General features: G+C 30.3%; 1 protein-coding gene across 1 annotated transcript; it reads right to left on the bottom strand.

Moving 5' to 3' along the window:
• Nucleotides 1-1,684: 1,684 nt before the first annotated feature.
• On the bottom strand, nt 1,685-20,669 carry LOC145935224 (trehalose transporter 1-like protein). Its single transcript, XM_083036398.1, has 7 exons — nt 20,578-20,669; nt 17,678-18,109; nt 9,366-9,549; nt 9,022-9,193; nt 8,457-8,729; nt 7,307-7,615; nt 1,685-4,528 (listed from the first exon to the last, which is right to left on the bottom strand). Exons 2-7 carry the CDS (start codon nt 17,916-17,918, stop codon nt 4,100-4,102), a joined length of 1,608 nt encoding a protein of 535 aa, XP_082892524.1. The 5' UTR covers nt 17,919-18,109; nt 20,578-20,669; the 3' UTR covers nt 1,685-4,099.
• Between the last annotated feature and the right edge of the window lie 1,569 nt (nt 20,670-22,238).

Genomic DNA, 22,238 nt, shown 5'->3' with positions numbered 1-22,238 from the left:
AGACACCAGCGTACAAACTCTTTCATTTCATATACGTAAAACAAGGATGCGCCGCATGGGGTCCGCGGTAAAAAAGTATCGAGTTTAATTATTTTAGGTCGAGCCAAAAATTCATCGATTATACATTTTAATAGTACATTGATAGCAGAATCTTTTGGTACCAAGCAGACACCAGCGTACAAACTCTTTCATTTCATATACGTAAAACAAGGATGCGCCGCATGGGGTCCGCGGTAAAAAAGTATCGAATTTAAATATTTTAGGGCGAGCCTAAAATTCATCGATTATACATTTTAATAGTACATTGATAGTAGAATTTTTTGGTACCAAGCAGACACCAGCGTACAAACTCTTTCATTTCATATACGTAAAACAAGGATGCGCCGCATGGGGTCCGCGGTAAAAAAGTATCGAGTTTAATTATTTTAGGGCGAGCCAAAAATTCATCGATTATACATTTTAATAGTACATTGATAGCAGAATTTTTTGGTACCAAGCAGACACCAGCGTACAAACTCCTTCATTTCATATACGTAAAATTAGGATGCGCCGCATAGGGTTTGCAGTAAGAAATTATCGATTTTAAATATTTTAAAGCGAGCCAAAAATTAATCGATTATACATTTCAATAGTACATTGATAGCAGAATCTTTTGGTACCAAGCAGACACCAGCGTACAAACTCTTTCATTTCATATACGTAAAACAAGCATGCGCCGCATGGGGTTCGCGGTAAAAAAGTATCGAGTTTAAATATTTTAGGGCGAGCCAGAAATTCATCGATTATACATTTTAATAGTACATTGTTAGCAGAATTTTTGTTACCAAGCAGACACCAGCATACAAACTCGTTCATTTCATATACGTAAAATAGGGATGCGCCGCATAGGGTTTGCGGTAAAAAGTATCTTTTTTAAATATTTTAAGGCGATCCAAAATTAATCTGATGCTTATTTCAATTGTACATTGTCTGCGGAATATTCTGGTACCAAGTAAACATTAGCCTACAAACTTTTTTATTGAATATGCATAAAATAAGTATGCGCTGCATAGGGTCCGCGGCGACAAAGTGTCGACATTTAATATTTTAAGACGGTCCAAAAATTCATCTGCTGAATATTTCAATTGTACATTGTCTGCAGAATAATTTGGTACCAAGCAGACACCAGCGTACTAATTCTTTTATCAATATACATAATATAACTATGCGCCGCATAGGGTCCGCGGCGACAAAGTATCGACATTTAATATTTTGAGTCAAGCTTCAAATTCATCGATTGTATATTTTGATAGTACATTGTTTACAGATTATTTTTATACCAAACAGTTACGAGCGTACAATTTCTTACATTTAAAAATCAATACTTTGTTTACGCGAACCCTATACGGCGCAGACTTTTATTATGTTTATTGAATAAAAGAATATGCAGGTTCGTATCTGTTTGATATAAAAATTCTCTGCAAACAATGCACTATTGAAATCTACAAGCAATGAAAATTTGTCTCGTCTTAAAATATTGAAAGTCGACACTATGTCGCCGCGGATCTTATGCTGCGCATACTTATATTCTGTATATTAATATTTTAAGAGAAGCCAAAAATTCATCGCTTGTATATTTATTTTTAACACGATACAATATATATTATAAAGAATTACAACAAATCATTAAAATATACATTAAATATACTTATAATCTGTTTATTATCATAATAATTATGTACAAAAATTGTGGCAAATCTTCGCATATTAAAATATATATAATATATACATCACATAAATGCATATGGCCAACATACACTTGATTTATAATAAAACAATTATCGAACATTCCTTGCTCGTTCTTTTTTTGAAATTAATGTTTGTCTTTTTTAAAAAATTCGAACATTAATACAAGAAGGCAAAAGGAATCTCTTACAGGCACTCTCATACATATACTATAAAAGATTATTTTAACACGTCAATATACTTGCGTGTACTGTAAAATGTTTATAAAACTTATATTTGTTAATCGACATATGTGCGATTCAGCGCCTACTTGTTTCGAATAGATTTACTTTTATAATTATAATTTTTATCGAAATTTACACATATTTTAATCTATTAAATTATATTTTAGATACTAAAATAATACCATATAAGAATTTTTAAAAAATATTATATCAAATTACAAATTACATATACTTATATGTAAATTACATATACTTATATCGCTATCTGATATTTTCTTATATTATTATAAGTTCATCGTATTTCTTTGAGCTATTAAGAAGAAGGAATATGCGTTGCGCAGTTGAAGATAGATATTACTATGTTAGAGTTATATAAATAACAGAAAACATTATTAAATATAATATTAGAGAATATTATTTATAAAAAAATAGAATAATTTAAAACTAACTTAAATCAACTAATAATACGGTATTTTTAAATATTATTTCATTACCTACACTTTATAATTATAATGATTTATATTATATGCAAAATATGGAAGAATTATGATTTGTTGTAATTAAATGTATTGATGACAACTTTGTTGCTGTCAACATTTATTAAAACAACAAAGTGGTCTCACACACATCTTTATATAATCACTACATAATTCATCACAATTTATTTTTATTATTTATTCAGTTCTAGCGATATCTTTAATTTCAATGATACGATAATCGATCAATATGTGAAATGTTTTCTTAGACTTTAATTTTTCGGTGAATAATTACATTTGCTCTTTTCTATACAGATATGTTACGAAAGTCTCTCACTCGTGAATGAGAAATACGTCGTAAGAATAATTCTTTTGGTTTTTTGTTTTATTCTATATCTATAGTCAGAAAATGTAATACTTTTTCGATAAACGATAAAAAATAGAATAATTATTATTAGTAATTACGACGTTCTCTAGTCACGAGAATAGACAGGAACTTGCTAAAAAATGTTTATAGGAATGTTTACTAGCATATCACATATTTGTTTATACTCGGCAAACAAAAGGATATTTAAATGTATCGAAATATCAACGCGAAAATATTTATAAATATTAATAAGAAAAAGTAGGCCAACTAAACGAGCAAAAACATTATCTGAGTGTTAGATAAATTTATTATATCATACTGTTTGAAAGGTAAACGTTTCGACTGTACTCAGTCTTTTTCAGTACATAACGATAATAAGAAATACATAACGATAAATAAAAAACCAAAATACCGGAGCATATAAATAAACGGATAAAGGTAATTAGAAAATTAATGTATTTTTAAACCGATGGAATGAGAGATGCTATGACAAAATGTATATATTAAGCCAGTTATTCGTTCAATTTATAAAATGATGTCATATATGTTCAAAATATGTGATAATTAAATAAAGCTGATAAACCAAATTTCTTCGTTGGTAAGCGAGAAAGTGATGGTCAAATTTTCTTTGCATGTCAATCATTTTATAAGAGATCCACGAGGTTATGAGTTTGGCTTTATAATTATAAATATTTATAAATATGTTATAAATATATTATAGTATGATTTCTATATTATACGTATATGTAATTGTAGTGTTATATGTAACATTTTCCGAGGACGATAAAGATTTTTTGGTCCCTTTGTAGAAAACAATATAATTATCCGCGCATAAAAAGAGGAAATACGAAAAAGAAATAAAATCTATCAATCTCCCTCTGTTTAATGAATTTTCTAAATGTTGGTTATTCTAAATTTCTCACGATTTACTTGAATCATCCGATTATGCTTCTATTTATTAAACCCGTTTATATTTTTCTATTTAATTCATCACTAATGAAAAACTAGACAATAGTGACTAGACAATAATCCAGGCTTAAAAATATGCCGATATTGTTTACATTTTCATAAGTCTGGTAGTAGAATGATAGGCACACACGTTAATTCTGCCTATTGTGACATTTTGTAGCTATTTTTAATTTTTGTTCATCCTAATGAATACGAAATTCTTTCTACGTGTCATAAAAATATATAAATTTACCATGCATTCTATTATCGAGAAATACCTTATCTCCTCAAGGTGTCGCCAATTCACCAGATATTTAATATACATTTGTGAGAATGGATAGATCGCAAATGCTTCCTTTTTACTTTTTCGTACCGTTCTCCATATCTAAAGTAGTCGAAGTCACTCCGTTAAGCTCGTCCTGGATTTGTTGCAAGCTCTTGCCTTTCGTTTCCGGCAATAGGAGTACTGTAAAGAGAATGCTGACGACACAGAATGCGCCGAACATCCAGAAGATCGCATAATTGCCGAACGAAGTCTCCATATTTTTGGAGAACTTTGTTATGAGAAAAGCCAGGAACCAACAGATAGAAACCGTTATACCGGAGGCCTTGGCCTTGACATTCGAGGCAAACATCTCGCCCATCACGGCCCAAGGAAGCGGGCCCCAACCCACGCTATAAGTGGAGATGAAGATGATAAGCGAGACTACCGGCAGCCAGGATATCTGTGCCACCACATCATCCGCGTGCTGCACTTCTTTCAAATAGAAATACAAGCCCAAAGCACCCTGCAATATAAATATGTCACGTGATAAAATGGAAAATCTATCAAAATATAAATAGGATAAAAAAAATTTGATATTTAAAAAAATTCTAATCTATGACGAATTTTCATTTGAAAGCTTTTGTGGCAATTTTTATATCATTAAAATTTCAGATTTTAAAATATTTTTTTAACAATAACAATAAAAAGGATTATATAAATTTTTAAAATATAAAAAATATTATCTATATAGTAACATTTTACAATTTATTTTCAGGGGACTAGAGCTGCCTAAAAGCAACGGATTAAGCCTCTACTGTTTCATCGTGAGTATGCATCATATGCTTTCTGTCTCAAATTCGCATCATTTTATGTAATCGCGCATACGCGATTGTATGGACTCCCCGTTCTGTGTATGCACTGAATTGCATCCGATGTAATAATGATCGGTGCATTCCAACGGTATGTATAATAGTATCGGCATGTATAATAGTGCTCGACCTTCCTCACGTTTTACATTGTGCGTTCCGCAATGCACTTGTTGCATATCCTGCATCGGACATTTCCGAGTGCGCCAGACCTTGTGTCGCATTTATCTTTATTTAATTTACATAAGAGGAACATACAAATTAAGTAATGATTTCATAAGTCGTGACTCACATCAGATAATTAAATCATTCGCCTCGTTCTCGAAGACGCGTTTTACATGCATTATTAAAAAGAAGATGTAAAGTCGATACTCGCATATATCGAAGATCATGTCACCGCTTTATCCGCGATGTTGATTGATTGTCCCGATGTCGAATAATCGCGCGAGGAAACCTCTTGACAAAAAAACGGAGCTGTCTCAAACACGACCGCACTGTTTGACAGCTGTCACAAATCTAAGATGTCCGCCGTGAGACGTGAATTTTGCTTAATATCCTTGAAATTGTCTAATTATTGTGCTTATTTCAAGATGTTGATTTATTTTGTTATAAAAGTTTAAACTTTGAATTAAAAAATTAAGGCCCCTGTAAGTCGTACAACATTTTCTGTAGGCGCGTTTTAAAGATCTCTTCAAGGCCTACAAAATAAGCCCAAAGAAAATGTTCTATATGACTTACACAGGCCTTAATTTTTGCAATTAAAGTTTAAACGTTTTTCGCGAAAATTTAGGCCTCTATAAGGCCTAGAACATTTTCGGTGGGCGCGTGTTGTAGACCTTGAAAAAACCTTTATAACCCGCCCATGCCCATTGCTTTACGACTTATAGTTTGATTAATTTTCGCGAATAACTTTCAAAATTGAAATTCTAAAATGTAAAAACTATAAGTCTTAGAATATTTGCCTTGTTAATTTCTGTCAAAAATTATTATAATCGAAGATAAGGTGTTATAACATATTATATACAACATATAACTATTTTTATATTTTTAACGTATTATTATTTTATAATTTAATTAGCAAATTAACGTTTTATTAATATTTTTGACAGAAATCAGTTGATTAAAACGTTAATTCCTAATTATGTTTTGAAATAATGTGTTATAAAAATTAAAATAATATATTTAAAATAATATGCATGTTATAATACTTTAAACTCAGTTAATTTTTTTGACAGTTATCAACTGATTTCTATTAACAAACTTTATATTATTTTTTTGAAAATATAATTCTTTTGAATGTAAAATCGAAGATTGGCGCGCGCGTAGCGCGCGCTTGTTTTGGTCTAGTGTGATAAAAATAAGAGTTATTAAATTGCTAATTTTTGTAGCACACTTGCATATATAGCATTAAGTGCAATTATGCATGTCGACCGAACACACACTTCAATGGAATGTGTTTAATGATCTGGTGTATATAATCTACTAATGTGGCATGAAAATGAATCGGTGTGTGGTAATTTCCGCACGAGTTGCATCTTCAAAAATTTCATCAACAATTTTTAGAATTATTTGTGGAAAATATAACACGCACAATATAAAATTTTAAAATAAAAACTACAAAATTTTAATAATTTTAAGAATTATTAGTAATTTTAATTCATTTAGCACCATAATCACAATACTTAATAAAATTAAAATATTCATGAAAAAGTTAATAAATGATGATAATCTTATATATGTACTATATATGTACTTATACATATATGTACTAAGTAAGAATAATAATTAATATCTAACTTAAATCTTACACTTAATTATATACTCATTATTGATTAAATTAATACTTAAAAAAAATTAATCGCGTACTTTTTGTAAAAAGCTTAAAATCTTTTATGTTTTTACTATTTAAGTTTCTTAAGGCTCTTTTAATTTTAATAAGAAGCGATGCATATCTAGTTTAACGAATTGTTTAAGTTCATTATTCTGTCGCAATGCGACGAAATTACAGACCGTTGCATAAAACAATAAGCAAACTTTACGGGAAATCACGTTGCATCTGTCCCTTAATAAATACGCTAATTTTGAACGCAATTTTCAATGCAAATTTTTGAACGGATTTGTTGTTTATCAAGTAAAGAAAACAAGAGAGAACCAAAATTTCACGCGACGGCAAGATATATAAAACATTAATTCGTCTTTTCTCGATATATAATATATTATCAATATTCCGTGACATATCACGAAATATTTTCATATAATTAAATTAAAATTAATTTAAAAAATTGAATTAATTTAATTTTAAATTAAAGTTAATTCAAATTCGTAACTTTAAAAAATTAATTTTTTTATAAGTGTGCTTTGAATTCGTGATAAAGATGAAAATCGATAAGTATGTAGTTTAGGATTAAACTTGAAAATAGAAGAAAATCACTTACCAAACTGACTGTTTCTCCAATGCCGGAGAAAACGAGAAGCAGTCTTCTACCCCATCTGTCCACGACGAAGGGTGTTAGTGCTGATGCTAAAAATTGCACGACACCGATAATAATTGGTGCCAGTTCCGTTGGGACAGAGCTTCCGGCGGCAATGAAGATATTTTGCATATAGAATAACACGACATTGATACCAGTAAGCTGTTGGAAAGAAGCCAAAGCATTTGTGTAGATAAGGGCCTTTAAATTAGCTTTCACCTTGAACAGATCCGAGATGCTGACTTGATTTTTAAAAGCCTCATCGATTGCCATCTGAAAGATTGGAAGCAAAGTCAAGCATATTTATTAAACAGTGAAAATTAGAATGAGAAAAATTTTAAATAGAATATTCTGCAACGGATATTCTGAATCGGATGTTTAAAAAAGAAAATTGACATTAACATCCAATTGATATTAAAGCAAAAGTAAATCTAGTTTCTATTATTCATTTATATTTTGAGCTTTAATTCTTCAAAATTTTCCAGTTAGTAATGCTAATTAATTTTGTACAATAATATTTTCAACGTCTGCTTTTCTTCATTTAACATCTAGCACGTGCAAATGAAACAACACTCGAGACAAGTCCGGCAGACACTGCATTGTACGAAAAAATGTCGATTGGAAAAAGCCAGTCATAATAATTGTCTCTCACAGCTGTATCACAGCTGTATAACATTATCATTTAGGATCAAGGAACGAGCTTAGCTGTGACCTCGTTTGCTTAACGTGATCTGACGAGCAGTATACTCAGATATACAATGCTCGAGCTACTACTTATAATCATGTAAAGCAGTTACCTTGTTACTTAAGTAGAGAGTCTACTCGACAAGACATAAATAATAATTAGTAGAATAAAATCGCACAGCATATAGATTTCCAAGTTATAAATTACATAAAATTATATGCTGTGCGATTTTATATTCTACTAATTAGTATTATTATTATATAAATTTATAATTATTATTACTATATATATAAAATAAATTTGATTTCTATTTTTCTAATAGCAGAAAACAATTAACGAGAAATCAACTGGAATTCATTTTTGATTCTCGAAGATAGTTGGAATTTATAGTTTTTTAAAGCAAATTTCATTAAATCTGTTATAATTTACCTGCATTTCGTCAGCTTCTTTCTCAACAGCTGCTTCGGATTTACTTCGGAGTTTTGCCAGAGACGCGATCGCTTCATTTCTACGGCCCTTGCTGAGAAGATAATACGGAGATTCCGGCATTATTGAGAAACACACAAAGAAGAGTACTGGCAGAATGGCACAGAGGATCCAAAAGTTTGTGTAGCTAACGAACGGTCCAATAGCGTAAGAATACAACAATCCGACTGTGATAAAGAGTTGAAGAAAAGAACCCAATGCTCCTCTGATGGAAGTCTGAAAAGATAAACAATATCTATGTATTATTGTACAATGGTCAATTGCGAAAAGATTAATAACTTTATTCTAATCCAGTTTTTGACAATTTAAGAATTTAGATATTGCATCAGTAAAATGGCTTATAAAAAATTAATTTACACAAATTTATTTAGCTCTCTAATAATCATAATTTTTTTAAAGATGAAATAAAAGAATTAAATAAGAGAATTAATTACAATAATCCCAGGAAATTCTACATACAAATGATTATATCATTGATTACAATGTGTATTATGAAAAATAAATTTACCTCGGCGATTTCGCCACAATACATAGGTAGAACCGTGAATGGAATACCCAGAGCGAATCCCAATATTAGTCGCGCGACATAAAGCTGAGCAACGTGACCTGCGCTAGCAATTAATGCCCATCCAATTAAAAACGGTACGACGGCAAATAGCGCCGTTTTTTTGCGACCCCATCTGTGAAAAGATTAATGGAATAGTTTTCATCTTCTCATCAAATATTAAAAGTTAATATACATTTTATATTTTCGCAAAGAAATAAGGGCATCTTTAGTTTCGACTCTCGAAAAATGGAGCGCACAATTAAATCATATGAGAGTCATATGCATATGCTTATACTTATTTATACCTTTCTCCGAGATATCCTGCTGTCAAACTACCAGGGATTGCACCGAGAGCCACTAGAGATCCTATCCACGAACTTTCGTCGCCGGTGATCGGTGATCCCAAAGGTCCACCATCTTTCTCTAAGTTAGGAAGAACTGGACTGGTCCATGCCAACATCGCACCAGTCGCCACGATACATAGATTACCTGTAATCGCATTAAATTCAAAAGGATGCATTTCTAGGTAAACATAAAAATATGTATATCGTGATAAAATAATTTCATTAAATATTTATTGTTGTAATCAATCATTAATATCTCTTCAATCATCCGTTAAATCCGATAATCAAGCACATTATTAATCCACATACCTAAAGCCTACGTATATGCTGATCGCTATTTTATTGCTCCGATGGGATTTGATAAAATATCACAACCTATCCTTAAATTTAAATTTATATAAGCCGTAGAGAGAGAGATAAATACACGTCAAAGATGATTTATATGTAGTTCACTCGTACATCAGTGGTTCTCTAACATAATTCTCTCATATTTATACATTTAATACATACTTTTTAATAGAGAAATAATTTAGGTTGTTCCCTTATACATATATATTAAAATACCTAATCTGCTTTTTTAGTTAAAGAATTTATTTTATTTTGGCAAAAAACTAGCGACAGTTTCTTTATCATATAATACTTCTTTCATAAGTCTTTATTTTTTTATTGTAAAAGAGAAATTAAAATTTTAAATTATTGAAATAGTTACACATTGAAACTTTGATTTGAAAATCTTTTTTATTTAAGAGAGTATTTATCTTCAAAAATTCTCATCAAAGTATTTCTTATCGCTCTCGAGAAATTGACTTTTCGAAAGTGTTCCCGCACGCTTCTCGGAATTAGCAATTCAATTATGTCAGTGGTCGGTATTCTTGCCGGCAATGCTTTGCCGACGAAATGCGAATCAAAGCGCGCTTTGAAGGCTTTTCCGACGATAGAGCGGTTTTACATAATTGTATTTCAAGCAATACGGTGAAATTCAAGGCTTGCCGCGCTTCCGGTTTTACGGAGCAGTGCACGTACATACAAACCTTACAAAGTATAAATTTAAACCACAGAGCAGTAAAAGATATTAAAGACGGCAAACTGTCACGTATAAACTAGATTTTGCATTTCAGTTTCTAAATATTTACGTAAAATAAGTTCCATGAATTTTTAATATTTGCACATTTTTAGTTTTAAATTTTTTATGAATAATATAATAAGTTTATTAAAATATAATATTTTGTATACTACAAGAAAGAATTTAGCTTAATTATAGCTATTATATAATATTCCAATGTTATATAATATTTCACGTTATCAAATAGTATTTTTATATAATAGTGTTCTTATATTTTACATCTTGAATGCATAAGAGGAATAATAGCTTTTGCGTATAAATTCATAGAATAAAATGCACTCATATGTCAGTTTTATACAAATAACGTATATGATAAGAGAAAAACCGCAATGCGGTTATTTTAACAAGATAATATACTCCTCAGAATTATCGCATTTACGTAATCTACGATTATTGTTATGCGATTACACTGTCAACGGTACGTTGCATCACCAAACAAACGAGACAATAACGTATGAGTCGTAAGAATCACACAATATCGAAAAGATGCATTCTCGGTATTGTCAGAATATTGAAATTATTATTAATAACATGAACACGGAGTTGCATCTCGCTAAATTCCTGAGGAAAATAATATCCGACAATCTTTACTAAGCTTACTGAACAACCTAAGAATAACGAATTAGATATGCAGATATGCAGTTCTATATTTATCGTGCGAATTATTACATTAGCATCGTTTTTACTTGCCTTCATTTTACAATTAGAGTGTCCCAGATTTCCATAAATTGTACGTAGCATTTAATGGACACGGAATTATTCAAACAGCTCTGAAAAGTACTGCGGCATACCACAGGTAATCAGAACAATATGCTGAATTATAAAAAAAATTGCAAGAAGAGACAATATCGTATTATTGCGAGCAAAATTTGTGTTAATAATATAATTTGATTAACTTGTTCATGCATGATCGTACGCTAAATTATTAATTATTAAGATATTTTTTCGCGAATAAAAATTTTTTGTTACTAATAAAAACTGGAGGCAAACGCATCATTTTAAATAACCATTAAGTTAATAGCGCGTTCCTCACATAATTTTTTATTGTCAAATTTTATAAAACTTGTATAAAAGAAGTGCACGATTAATCACTTATGCGTTATAGATATAAACGGTCTTTGTGACAAATAAGATAAACCAAATTTTTATTTGTGAAGCCTAATCAGCATTGTGTGGGTTTATCTTTATGTTTCCTTTCATCAACTTTCTGTACGATCTAACATATTGTCACATTACTAATTCCGTTGCGATTAGTAAATTATTTTCCGATTGACCCCGCGTGTGTGCTAGATGATAGCGATTATCTATTAGATTTATTGCAACGCAATAAATCCGTGTCAAGTATCATCAAATACAAAAATCCAGATAGATACGCTTTCAGGTTCAGAGCTTTACAATATAAATGAATATATACGATGAGGTAAAATGAAAAAAAGAAAAGAAAAAAGGGAAAAAAAGAAAATGTCACTCTTATCACATTTGATACGAGGGTTTATATTATAGTGGCCCCCTTTTAATCTCATTTTCGATCTTAAAACTCACGTTTGATAAGTATTTTTCCGTATATTTTATATCATTTTAGTTCATCATACCATATATATTTTTCGCCCAAACGATTCAGTTTTTTTCTTATTACTTAATCAGTCACGATACTATATTTATCCTTTTTGTATAATTTTCTCTCTAATTATGGAGTTATACTAACAATTTGAGATTTAACAATTCAATTTTAGAAGAGCGGAAAAAAATTTTAATATTAAATAATTAGTTATACGTTTTTAAACTTTGCAGCAAATAATTAACTATGTATATATGTATGTATGTATATGTATATATACACACATGTATACTTGTATATATACATTAATTATTTATACAATGAATATGATCATATTACGTTTTATTTTACATTTATAATGCTACCATCGATATTAAATGACATTCTGTATCGGAATTTTTCGAGATATTAAGAAATCTTCCGTTATGCATAATTTTTTTATCGTAGTCTCAAGCAAAGATTCTTGACCTTTATTACACAATTAAGAAAAACACTGATTATCTTTAAAGAAGTTATCATAATCACGCGAGACTTCCAAATAAAAACGTCGATATCAAAAGAGGCGCGACGTTAAAGATGCTACGATGGGCCTTTGCCCCTAAACAAGATATCATAGTTGATGCTGCATCAAATAGCCAAAGTTAGAAAATGACGATGACCCGTCATTGAACTAAATAATCTATTTTAATATTCAATTTTATTTATTTTATTTATTTTTTTTTATTTTATTTTTTTTTTGTTGCAAAATGTACATGAAAATCCGCCCCTTTGTGTTTACACGCGTTACATATGGCATGCTAGATGATAACGCGACAAAAAAATATATCGGAACATATATACGACAAAAAATAGCCCATGCAAATGATAAATGCGATAAGAAGTAAAACGCAATCAAATTTTCCTGTGAAATGTTCCATTGCTCGTCGTGAATTCAGAAGTAGAGGTCAAGAGTCGACTAAATGTAAAAATGATGTCTTGAGTTGCAGAAGAAGTCCAAATTTCGTGAAAGTACTGTTCATTGTTTCAAAGCTTAGATATTCAATTTATATCGTTAAAATTAAATTTATTTTTTTACACTGTTCAATATTTTTTTACTTATAACTTATGTTATTATTAATTTTACACAATTTTTTGTTATTCTTATATTCTTTTTTAATAATAATTAAATTGAATTATAATATATTATATACTTTATTTATATATATGTATTTTACTTTATATTAAATTCTATTTTATATAATTAAATTAAAATATTATATATTTTATTACAATAATTTCTTTCAATCTGTGTTTTTTAGATACATATCTATATACAAAAGAAAAATCTAGCAAAATTTATTATATAATCTTAAGAGCGATAAAATAATATCGGAAAATCATCAATCACGCCGGTGAGAAAAGCGTAACCATAAAAACTGTTTTTATCATTGTGATAAGGTAATCTAGTTTATATAGCCGGTGAAAGGTATAGCTACTTCCATTTTCCGATACAAAAAGAGCAATTTTTTACTTTCTGTACAATATCGCATAACGGATAATGACAATAACATGAGGAAAAAACGATTACATTCCGCAGATTAATGCGTACGATTAATGTTCGATAGCTATAAAAGAGAGCACATTATCTTGCACATTTTCATATATAATTGTAAATATGTAAATATTGTTATCGTCATTTCGTTGCGCAAAATCATTCGCATTGACGTTATGCCAAATCGCGTTAATTGATGACGAACATTGACGTTTATGCAAATAAACTGCATCTGATAACAGTCAGAACATGTGCGTAAAATCGCGACGAATTAAAAATAAAAACAATGATAGAACAAGTAATCGATAGCTAATGACGAATACGCGGGAGGCGTTACGTAGATAACGCAATATTCAAAGAAATATTCCGATATTGTAAATAAAATTATGACATTATCAACGATTAAATGTAGTTGCGACAACAGTATTATTTATTGTATAGATTGATGTAGATCGATATTGTAGAATTGTATTGTTATATATATGACAATCTTGTCATCAAAGATTGATAAAGATATACAATCACGGATAAACATTTTACTGCAAAAGATAAGATCAAAATAAACAATTATTTTACAATTAGTTACATAAAAGTACACGAATCGATTCTAACAACATTCCTATGAAAATATAAATTCTCTTTTATAAATATAAAGGTCTTTTTGTAAATGCCAAGCTTATTGTTCCTTAATCAGTGTCGAAGCAAGAATTTACTCAATCAAATTTACTTATCAATGTGTATTAAAAGATTTTAACAAATTACATCTGATATCTTGATTACGTAGGCCGGATAAAATTTTATTTTCCAATTAACTCTAATTTTAAAGAGTGTGCTTTATTAAGGAAATGATATTTAGCTTAAATTATATTTTAATAAATTATATTTTGATTTGATAAATAAGATTGGAATATATATATTTGATTTCCAAAAAATTAAACGACAAAAAGTAATCTAAATATTTTATCTTATTGTAATGCATTCTATATTTTATATATCTTATTTATTTTATGTGATCAATTTTTTGTAATACAAGATAAATTTCTATATATATTTAGTAGAACTAAAACTTTTGATTGAAATCAATTAGTTTGAAATTTTGTAAGCTGACGAACTGGTTATGCAAGAATTTTTTCCTATAATATAAAGTCTCGTAAATAAATAAATATATATTTATTTGCATCGATCAGATATTTTCATTCATTATATGTTGACAGATTGTAATAGAATATTGCAATATGTCGTGTAATATATATGTATTCTAATAAATAATTATGGCGTGAAGTAACCATGAAATGACCATGAAATATCCGGACTTTAGTCATGGAAATTTTAACGAGGACAAGTCGATTCTATGAATATTGGCTATGTTTTGTCATATTGTGGTTTGTTGTCCTAATTCATATATATAACAGAGAAATCTCCTCGATTAATCCTCGTATAAATAAATAATTTCAGAATAAAAACGCTCGTTTTCTGCAGTCAAGGATCTTTGCTACTCGTGCATTTTGAACTCTCGCGCGCGCAAGTCGACATTTACAGAACTTAATTAGAGCTAATCTGAATTTTTATTATATTTCCAAGCGTGTCGCTGCTGGATATAAAAATTTTAATAAGTTCCAAGTTTTTTGCATTTTATCATACTTCTGTTTACACAGTCTCCAATTTTGGCAAGAAACAACATCATTAAAAAAAAAAGAATCGCATGTTTGTCTCCGTTGGAAATCAGGTTTCTTTTAATACAACCAAACGATCATTATCGCACAATCGAAGGACACGATCGCCACGAATTATATTGATCTATTTCCCGAGGGAAAAAGCGTTCGTCTAATTCAGACTCTCACTTCGAAGTCTCGTTCAGTCGCGATGGTTGTACCAGTAATGAGGAAGTAATTTAAGCCGATTGCGATCTCTGTCGGTTAAGATTGAATTCGGTCGAGCACCGGATGCGAATCGTTTAATATTCCCGTCAACCGAATATGCGAAGGACTTTACGATGGATATGAATCGTGGCACGTAGCTCGTTGTCGTCCTCCGGTGCGACGTTCTCGAGTGCATTCTCTATGCTAATACCTCAAGTTCTCGCTAATCTCTCTTGATCAACCGGGAACCATCGAGCCGAATAATCACTCGGGTTTTTCTTTTCTCATTACATGACGGCTTTGCGCTAATTCAATAGCGAATTGATCAAAGAGTTTCCTTTCCTGCTAAATTGAATCTTTGATTTTATTTATCATTTAAGTGTCAAAAGAACGAGATATTTTCAGGAGATGTAATGGAAAAATATCTTCATTATAACATCTTTATATAATGTGCTAATATTTGTAATCAATTTGTGTTTCTGCAAAAAAAATTATTTTAAACAAAAAAAAGTGACAAAAATTTAGAAAGAATTTTTACCAAATAAAAAGAATTTCAGCAAATTGATTTTTTTTGACACAATTAGCGAAAAACGTGTAATTATATCATTCTATCTCAATGAATATTGTACTTATTGTTCAACTTGACATGAGAAATAAATAATTGACAGAGAAAAATGTACGTGATGAAAATATCAGAGGCTTTGTATTGTTATGACAATATTTACATTTGAATGTATTACATGAACTGTGCATTTGAATGCACCACTTTATTTACCTGGCTCAATATTTTTATTACTATTGTTTTGACACAGTATTGTTCACTAAAGTTTCATAAAAACTGTGTAATACCATTAGATTTTATTATTATATAACATGCATTATGTTTAATATAAACAAACATAATTAATGGAATTAATTTTGTTTTGCTGTCAAATGTTTGTTTATATGCACGTTAATAAATTATTTTCTAGGCTCTTTAAAAGTGTGTAAATGCGCGCGCAGAAAACTTTTAAATATTTTGAAATATATTTTATATGTATAGCAACTTATCACTATATATATGCACATATACACAAGCTAGAAAATAATTTCGATAACCGCGTCGGACAAATATTGCACGCATGTGCAGTTGCAGCGTGCTGTACACGTGGTGAGAGCCAGTACTCTTTTATCTTCTTCAATAACATCATTCATATCAAAGGAATAAGTGCACTGTTAAAACGCAAATCGTACGATCTCGTTATCTCATTGTCCAATCTGTAATTATTATTCAATCTATTCGTTAAGCCCCGCGCTGTACTATGTTGAAAAATACATCATTAATTCTTCTCAGGGACCCGGACCGAACCGGAACCAAAACCGCGATAACCGTTCCATATTCGTTTTTTTAGTAGAACCGAAACCGTATTGAAATTCTATTAAATTTATAACACCGGAACCATAACCGGACCGTTAAATTATTTTCGGTTTACGGTTCTTTTCGATATGTTTTTCCATTTTTGCACAATAGATGGAAATGTCATGATAACTGCCTCCTTGAAGTGCAGTACAATTAAAAATAAATTATTTTTGTAATGTTCTGAAATACATGTATTATCACAATAACGATAGCTGTAAGGATAGTATGTTTTCCGTTATATATATAAGTATAATATATATATTTTTCAAAAATTTTTTATTAATTCTTTCTTCAAGGTTTCTCCTTGAGGTTCAAAAATGCAGAATGACCAAACAGATCTCTCTTGAACAAGAAGCTCGTGTGAAGAATACTCCCCAAAGCGTAATGTCGATCGATTGGGTTGCGTATAACGCAAGAATATGATTATTTGTTCTAATTATTGTATCAATGTACATATCATTGATAAAAACAGAAGTTGTTCTATTCTATTTTTAATTTAAAAAACAATCAAAAAGAAAATAAATACAAAAATATTATATAAACAAAGTATATCTGTGCAGTCTAATTTTATGTGAAATTTTGCAAAGTAAATCTCTTAGATTATTATCTGCTAGATAATGATGAAGCGTAGCATAGTTGTTATAATTTTCGTTATGCTATAGTGGAAAATACATGATGCTTTTACACGAGGAGCGTAAAATAAACATACACACTTTAATAAATTAATTCATTAAATTTCCGGTATCTAATTAATTAATTTGATTTTATTCTCAAGAAAGTTCAGCTCTGAAAAACGGACTTACCTGCCGCAGCGGCCAGGAACTGGACGAGCTTGGAACCTTTTTCCGTCATGTCTTCAGGACGATAATTGTCAACAGCGCGGAAGGATGTCTTACACGACTCTTTACCCTTTTCTATACTCAGTTCCACGGATTCTTTGCCGGGGGTATCAAACACTGCCGAAGAGGAACTCACTGGTACAGGGCTGTAAGCATAGTCTTTATACGAGCGCCCCTCTATCTCTTCATTGCGAGTGGGAGTCATTTTCTCGATCTCTCGCGTTCTCTCTTTCTTTCTATCTCTCTCTCTCTTTCTTTCGACCGGCTTCCTCTAATCGTTTCCACGTTTCTCTCCCACTCTTTTCTTTTGTCGCTATTCATCAAACGCAAAGATCTCGATCGCGTTGTAACAGTGCGGGATGCAACGACCGACGCGATGGTCTCGAGTCCTAGACCCTGAAACGAAGCGATGTCAAGGTCGCATGGCTGGAAAACGATCGCGCAGCTTCCCCATCGAAAGGAATGTCCTTTAATTGATGGGAGTTTCAAGTTACAGGAAAATAAGAAAAAAAAGAATACAAAAACTGAGAATTTTATTTTAAGCTGTATTAATGTTTTAACTTTAAATAGCAATTTGATAATTTTTAGTAATGGTTATGAAGGGAGGAAAGTACATTTTATCTGAAGCAGAAAGTTAAATAATCTCTTAACTAAGACACATTTATTTACTCTTTTTTCTTTTATTGAAAAGGATAATTAAACTTTATTACAAATGAAATTACAGTAATATATGTATATGTATAATGTATACACATAATAATTAAGAAAAAGTTAAATCGCTAGTTGTGTTTGCATATTTTCCGTTTGCAAAGAGAAAAACTACGTAATTCTACGATAAAAACAAATTAAGTTGTAATTAAGTATGATTGTTTGATTTTAATTTACGTTCAGCGTAAAATTTTTATAGAAGAAATTGCAAGTATTATATGATAAATATGTATCTGCATCTCTTTCAACTTTTATATCAATATTTTCTAAGTAAATATATAATATATATCACATTAGTCAGAGAAATAATTTATCTTGAGAGATTTTTACTTAAAACATTTTTTAACATTGGATCTACAATTTTTAAAATATGATTACAAAAATAACTTCAAAGAATTAAATGTTTCGGTGCGCGAATAAATGGTGTTGGCACCATATCTATCCAATGTAGAGAGTATCACCCCAATCGAAGATGATTCCCCTTTCTCTCGCCAGTTCTCTCCCTAATACGAACCGAAAGAAAATCGATAACGCGCTGTACCAAACGTAATAACGCTAATGCGAGCAAGCGAGCGAGCGATCGATTAAAGTGTGAGAAGCGAAATCCATTGCGATGAGATACCGGAGTGGAATATTTTGCCCGCGTTTTCGTCTCGTGTCATTTCGTGTTTTAACTTATCCGAATGTAAATGTTAATTACGTAATGCGCGGATATTATTTATCTAATATCTTTTTAAGAGCTCTCCGTTACTTATTCGTCTTCTTTTTCCTCTATCGCGAGAACGGAACGCGTTGTAACATTTCTATTCTGCTGATTGAAATACGTAGGGCGGAATAATTCGAAGAAGAATTTTCTACCTAACTCCACCCACTTACGTCAGGAGAAAAATCAATAAAATCCAGGACGATATTTACTCGTATCCTACGATGTCGGCCCGCAACCGATACTGCGTTACGCACATGCGTATCGCCACTCGATTTCGAATCAAGAACAACTTCGAGATCGCCTGAATACAAACGGAATTCTTAAATAGATACAGAAATAATAAAAATTCAATTTTACAAAATACGTTTGTAAATAACATATTAATGGTGAAAATATTTTCTAATTTTTAAATGCTATTACGTCACACAATTATTATAAAATTGCAAAGGAATTAAAGACAACAGGTGTCATTTTGTTGAAAATTCTAAACAAAAGGATAAAAAGATAAATAAAGTTCGCGAAATGTATAATCTATAGTGTAGATGTTATTTATTCATAAAAATGAAATAAATGTAATCTTTACTGCAACATGATAAACGAAATATTTCTATAATCTCAATTAATAAGTAAAAGATATTTCAAATATAATTAAGATAATCTCGATTAATTAAGTAAAAGATATTTTTATTATTATTTTAATCAGGAAAATTAAGATATAAAGTAGGAACTTTGTATATTGCTATGTAAATATAAACTCAAATTTTCTTATTAATTTTCTATTAACTTTGTTAGATTTATCTTCATTCAAAATAAAAAAAAATTAATTAAAAAACAACTTTACATGGCTTGAATGGACTGCAATTAAAAGAAATATATTTAGATTTTGTTAGAACAAGTGTTTTTTTTTACGCACTTTACAAAGTAATTTTTTTGAAATAAAAAAGACTCAGTTTAGTGAATTACAAAGTGTTAATTATAGATAAATAAAGACGTATATAGATAGATCAATAAATGTGCACACTTGTTCTAACAAATGAATTCTGGAAAGAAATTCACGAGTTCGATTAATGACGTTCGGCGCAAGTTATATTGTCGCATTATCACTTTCATGGCTAAAATGACACTATTAGAATTAAAACACTCAGAATGAAGAATGAAATAAATGTTTTATGCGTATAGAATGATTATTATCATATCGGCAAAAAATTCCGTTTTTTCATAGCTTATCTCCGTTGTAAGACCTTCAAGGGATCGATAATCGTTCCCTCCGTCACACTTTTTTGCAAACGAAAGAAAAGAACTTGCGTATCGCTCGTATTCATCGCGTATCAATAATTTAATTGCAATCTATCGTTTATCGATAGCAATATGATGATCTCGTCCAGTTTGACAAATCACGGAAAATCCGCGACGGATAATCCAAAGAGAAAAAAAGGGGGAAATCACTTACCGCTGTCGCACAGGCACTTGATTAAAATGATCCTTTCGCCAAGTAAGAGCTGTATTATAAGCCCTCGATTAATCTTATGTAATAAATGAGATGCGATAGATTATCGGTATGTATCGTGTGTGTCACCATTACGTTGATCGCTCGTATCGTATCTTTGCCACAGTAATCCTTGATATCGATAAACAAGTTAATCTTTGTAGCATCGCTAAACAAATTACACGTAAATTCATAAAATATTGATCCACCGACAGTCACGCGGATTCTACTAAATGTCAACTATTATAAATCGCAAACATACATTTTATTACTTCAGTGTTTATTCAATATCAATTAAGTGTCGCGACAATGCCAAAATTTTCTTTCGTTTTTTTTTTTTATTCTTTTCATCTTTTATAATTAGACTTAATTTATTCCATTACTTTTTTAATTTTAATATACTTTTGAAACCTTTTTTATCCAGAAGAAATATTTAATTTCTTTGTAGCGTTAATGAATGAAAATATAATTAAAAATGGAAATTTTACAAAAGGGTGCATATATTTTTCTATGAATTTTTATGGATAAAATAAAAAAGAATTTAAATCTATGTATCCAATGGTTTGATATAAAGATATACAAAAGTCTGACGCAGAATGTCATCTGCACAATAAGTTTTTATCCGTTTTATCTATATAAAACTAACTCGTGAGCGATTTGTGCGAAGGTTAAAATACAATAATTATCGTGCATCATTATCGCGCAAAGCAAAACAAGGAAACGATTTATTTGTCACATTGGCAACAAAATTATTCTCAACGTTCTAAAAAAAGAATGCGCGTTTAATTACTCGAAGCCAAACGTTCGTCGTGATTAATCTCATCCTGCGGCGAGCTTTTATACAATCCGACTTTTAATTAATCATTACACGCGAGAAAAAAGTAGCAAATTAATTGGAATAAGCGAATTAATTAACTCAACGGGATATCGATTGCACACATTTTTCAGCAAGAATTATGTACGAGTTAATTGTAGCCAGTTAATTTTAATTGAGATAATGAAAAAGCAATTCTTGTTCATCGTTTATATTGTAACTAGGATTCTGATCTGAAAGAAGACAAAATATTCAGAAATTATTAATATTGTAAATTAAAAAGAATCATCAGATACAAATATTATACTTGCAAACAAATTGAATTAAGACTTTTTTACAAAAAAATCTTATATAATCCAGAATTCAAATGTTGTCGGTTTTATATAAAATGTATTTCACATTAATATCGCATTCTATAAACAAGCAATAAAACATCTTGATAGTGAAAAAATTTAAAGAAAAATGTGAACGTCATTACTATCAATTATTCGATGCCAATTCATAAAGCTATGCAACATACTGTTTAAGGTCAAAGGCAGAAAAGTCTGGCTGCATCAGTTACTCGAATCACGCGTTTCATCATCGACTGATGTTTCTGAAGTGTCTTTCACCGAGTCAACATATTGATCGAAAAACACAGATTCGTCAATCAAGACTGTTCATTTCAGAGGGACTTAATTAACTGGGTCGCCCTTGAGCTTCGGGCGATTCTCGGGGATTCATCGAAAAAAATCGCGCTTTAAGAATCATGAAGTCTCCTAACGACTAGTTCGCCGAATAAAAAGCTAACATGACACGGTCGACGATTAAA

The sequence above is a fragment of the Prenolepis imparis genome, unplaced genomic scaffold (assembly GCF_030444845.1).
Source record: "Prenolepis imparis isolate NDT839.2.m4 unplaced genomic scaffold, iyPreImpa1.0 SCAF_1, whole genome shotgun sequence".
In the NCBI taxonomy this organism is placed as follows: domain Eukaryota; kingdom Metazoa; phylum Arthropoda; class Insecta; order Hymenoptera; family Formicidae; genus Prenolepis; species Prenolepis imparis.
Note: the sequence above shows the minus strand (reverse complement) of the source record. Positions and strands in the feature narration are given on the sequence as shown.

Excerpts from the sequence above, each read along its gene's own strand:
- LOC145935224 (XM_083036398.1), bottom strand. The coding sequence starts at position 17,918 with ATGACTCCCACTCGCAATGAAGAGATAGAGGGGCGCTCGTATAAAGAC. Across the intron at positions 9,194-9,365 it reads GCAGGATATCTCGGAGAAAG|ATGGGGTCGCAAAAAAACGG; the intron begins GTATAAATAAGT and ends ATCTTTTCACAG. Across the intron at positions 7,616-8,456 it reads AAGAAGCTGACGAAATGCAG|ATGGCAATCGATGAGGCTTT; the intron begins GTAAATTATAAC and ends CCAATCTTTCAG.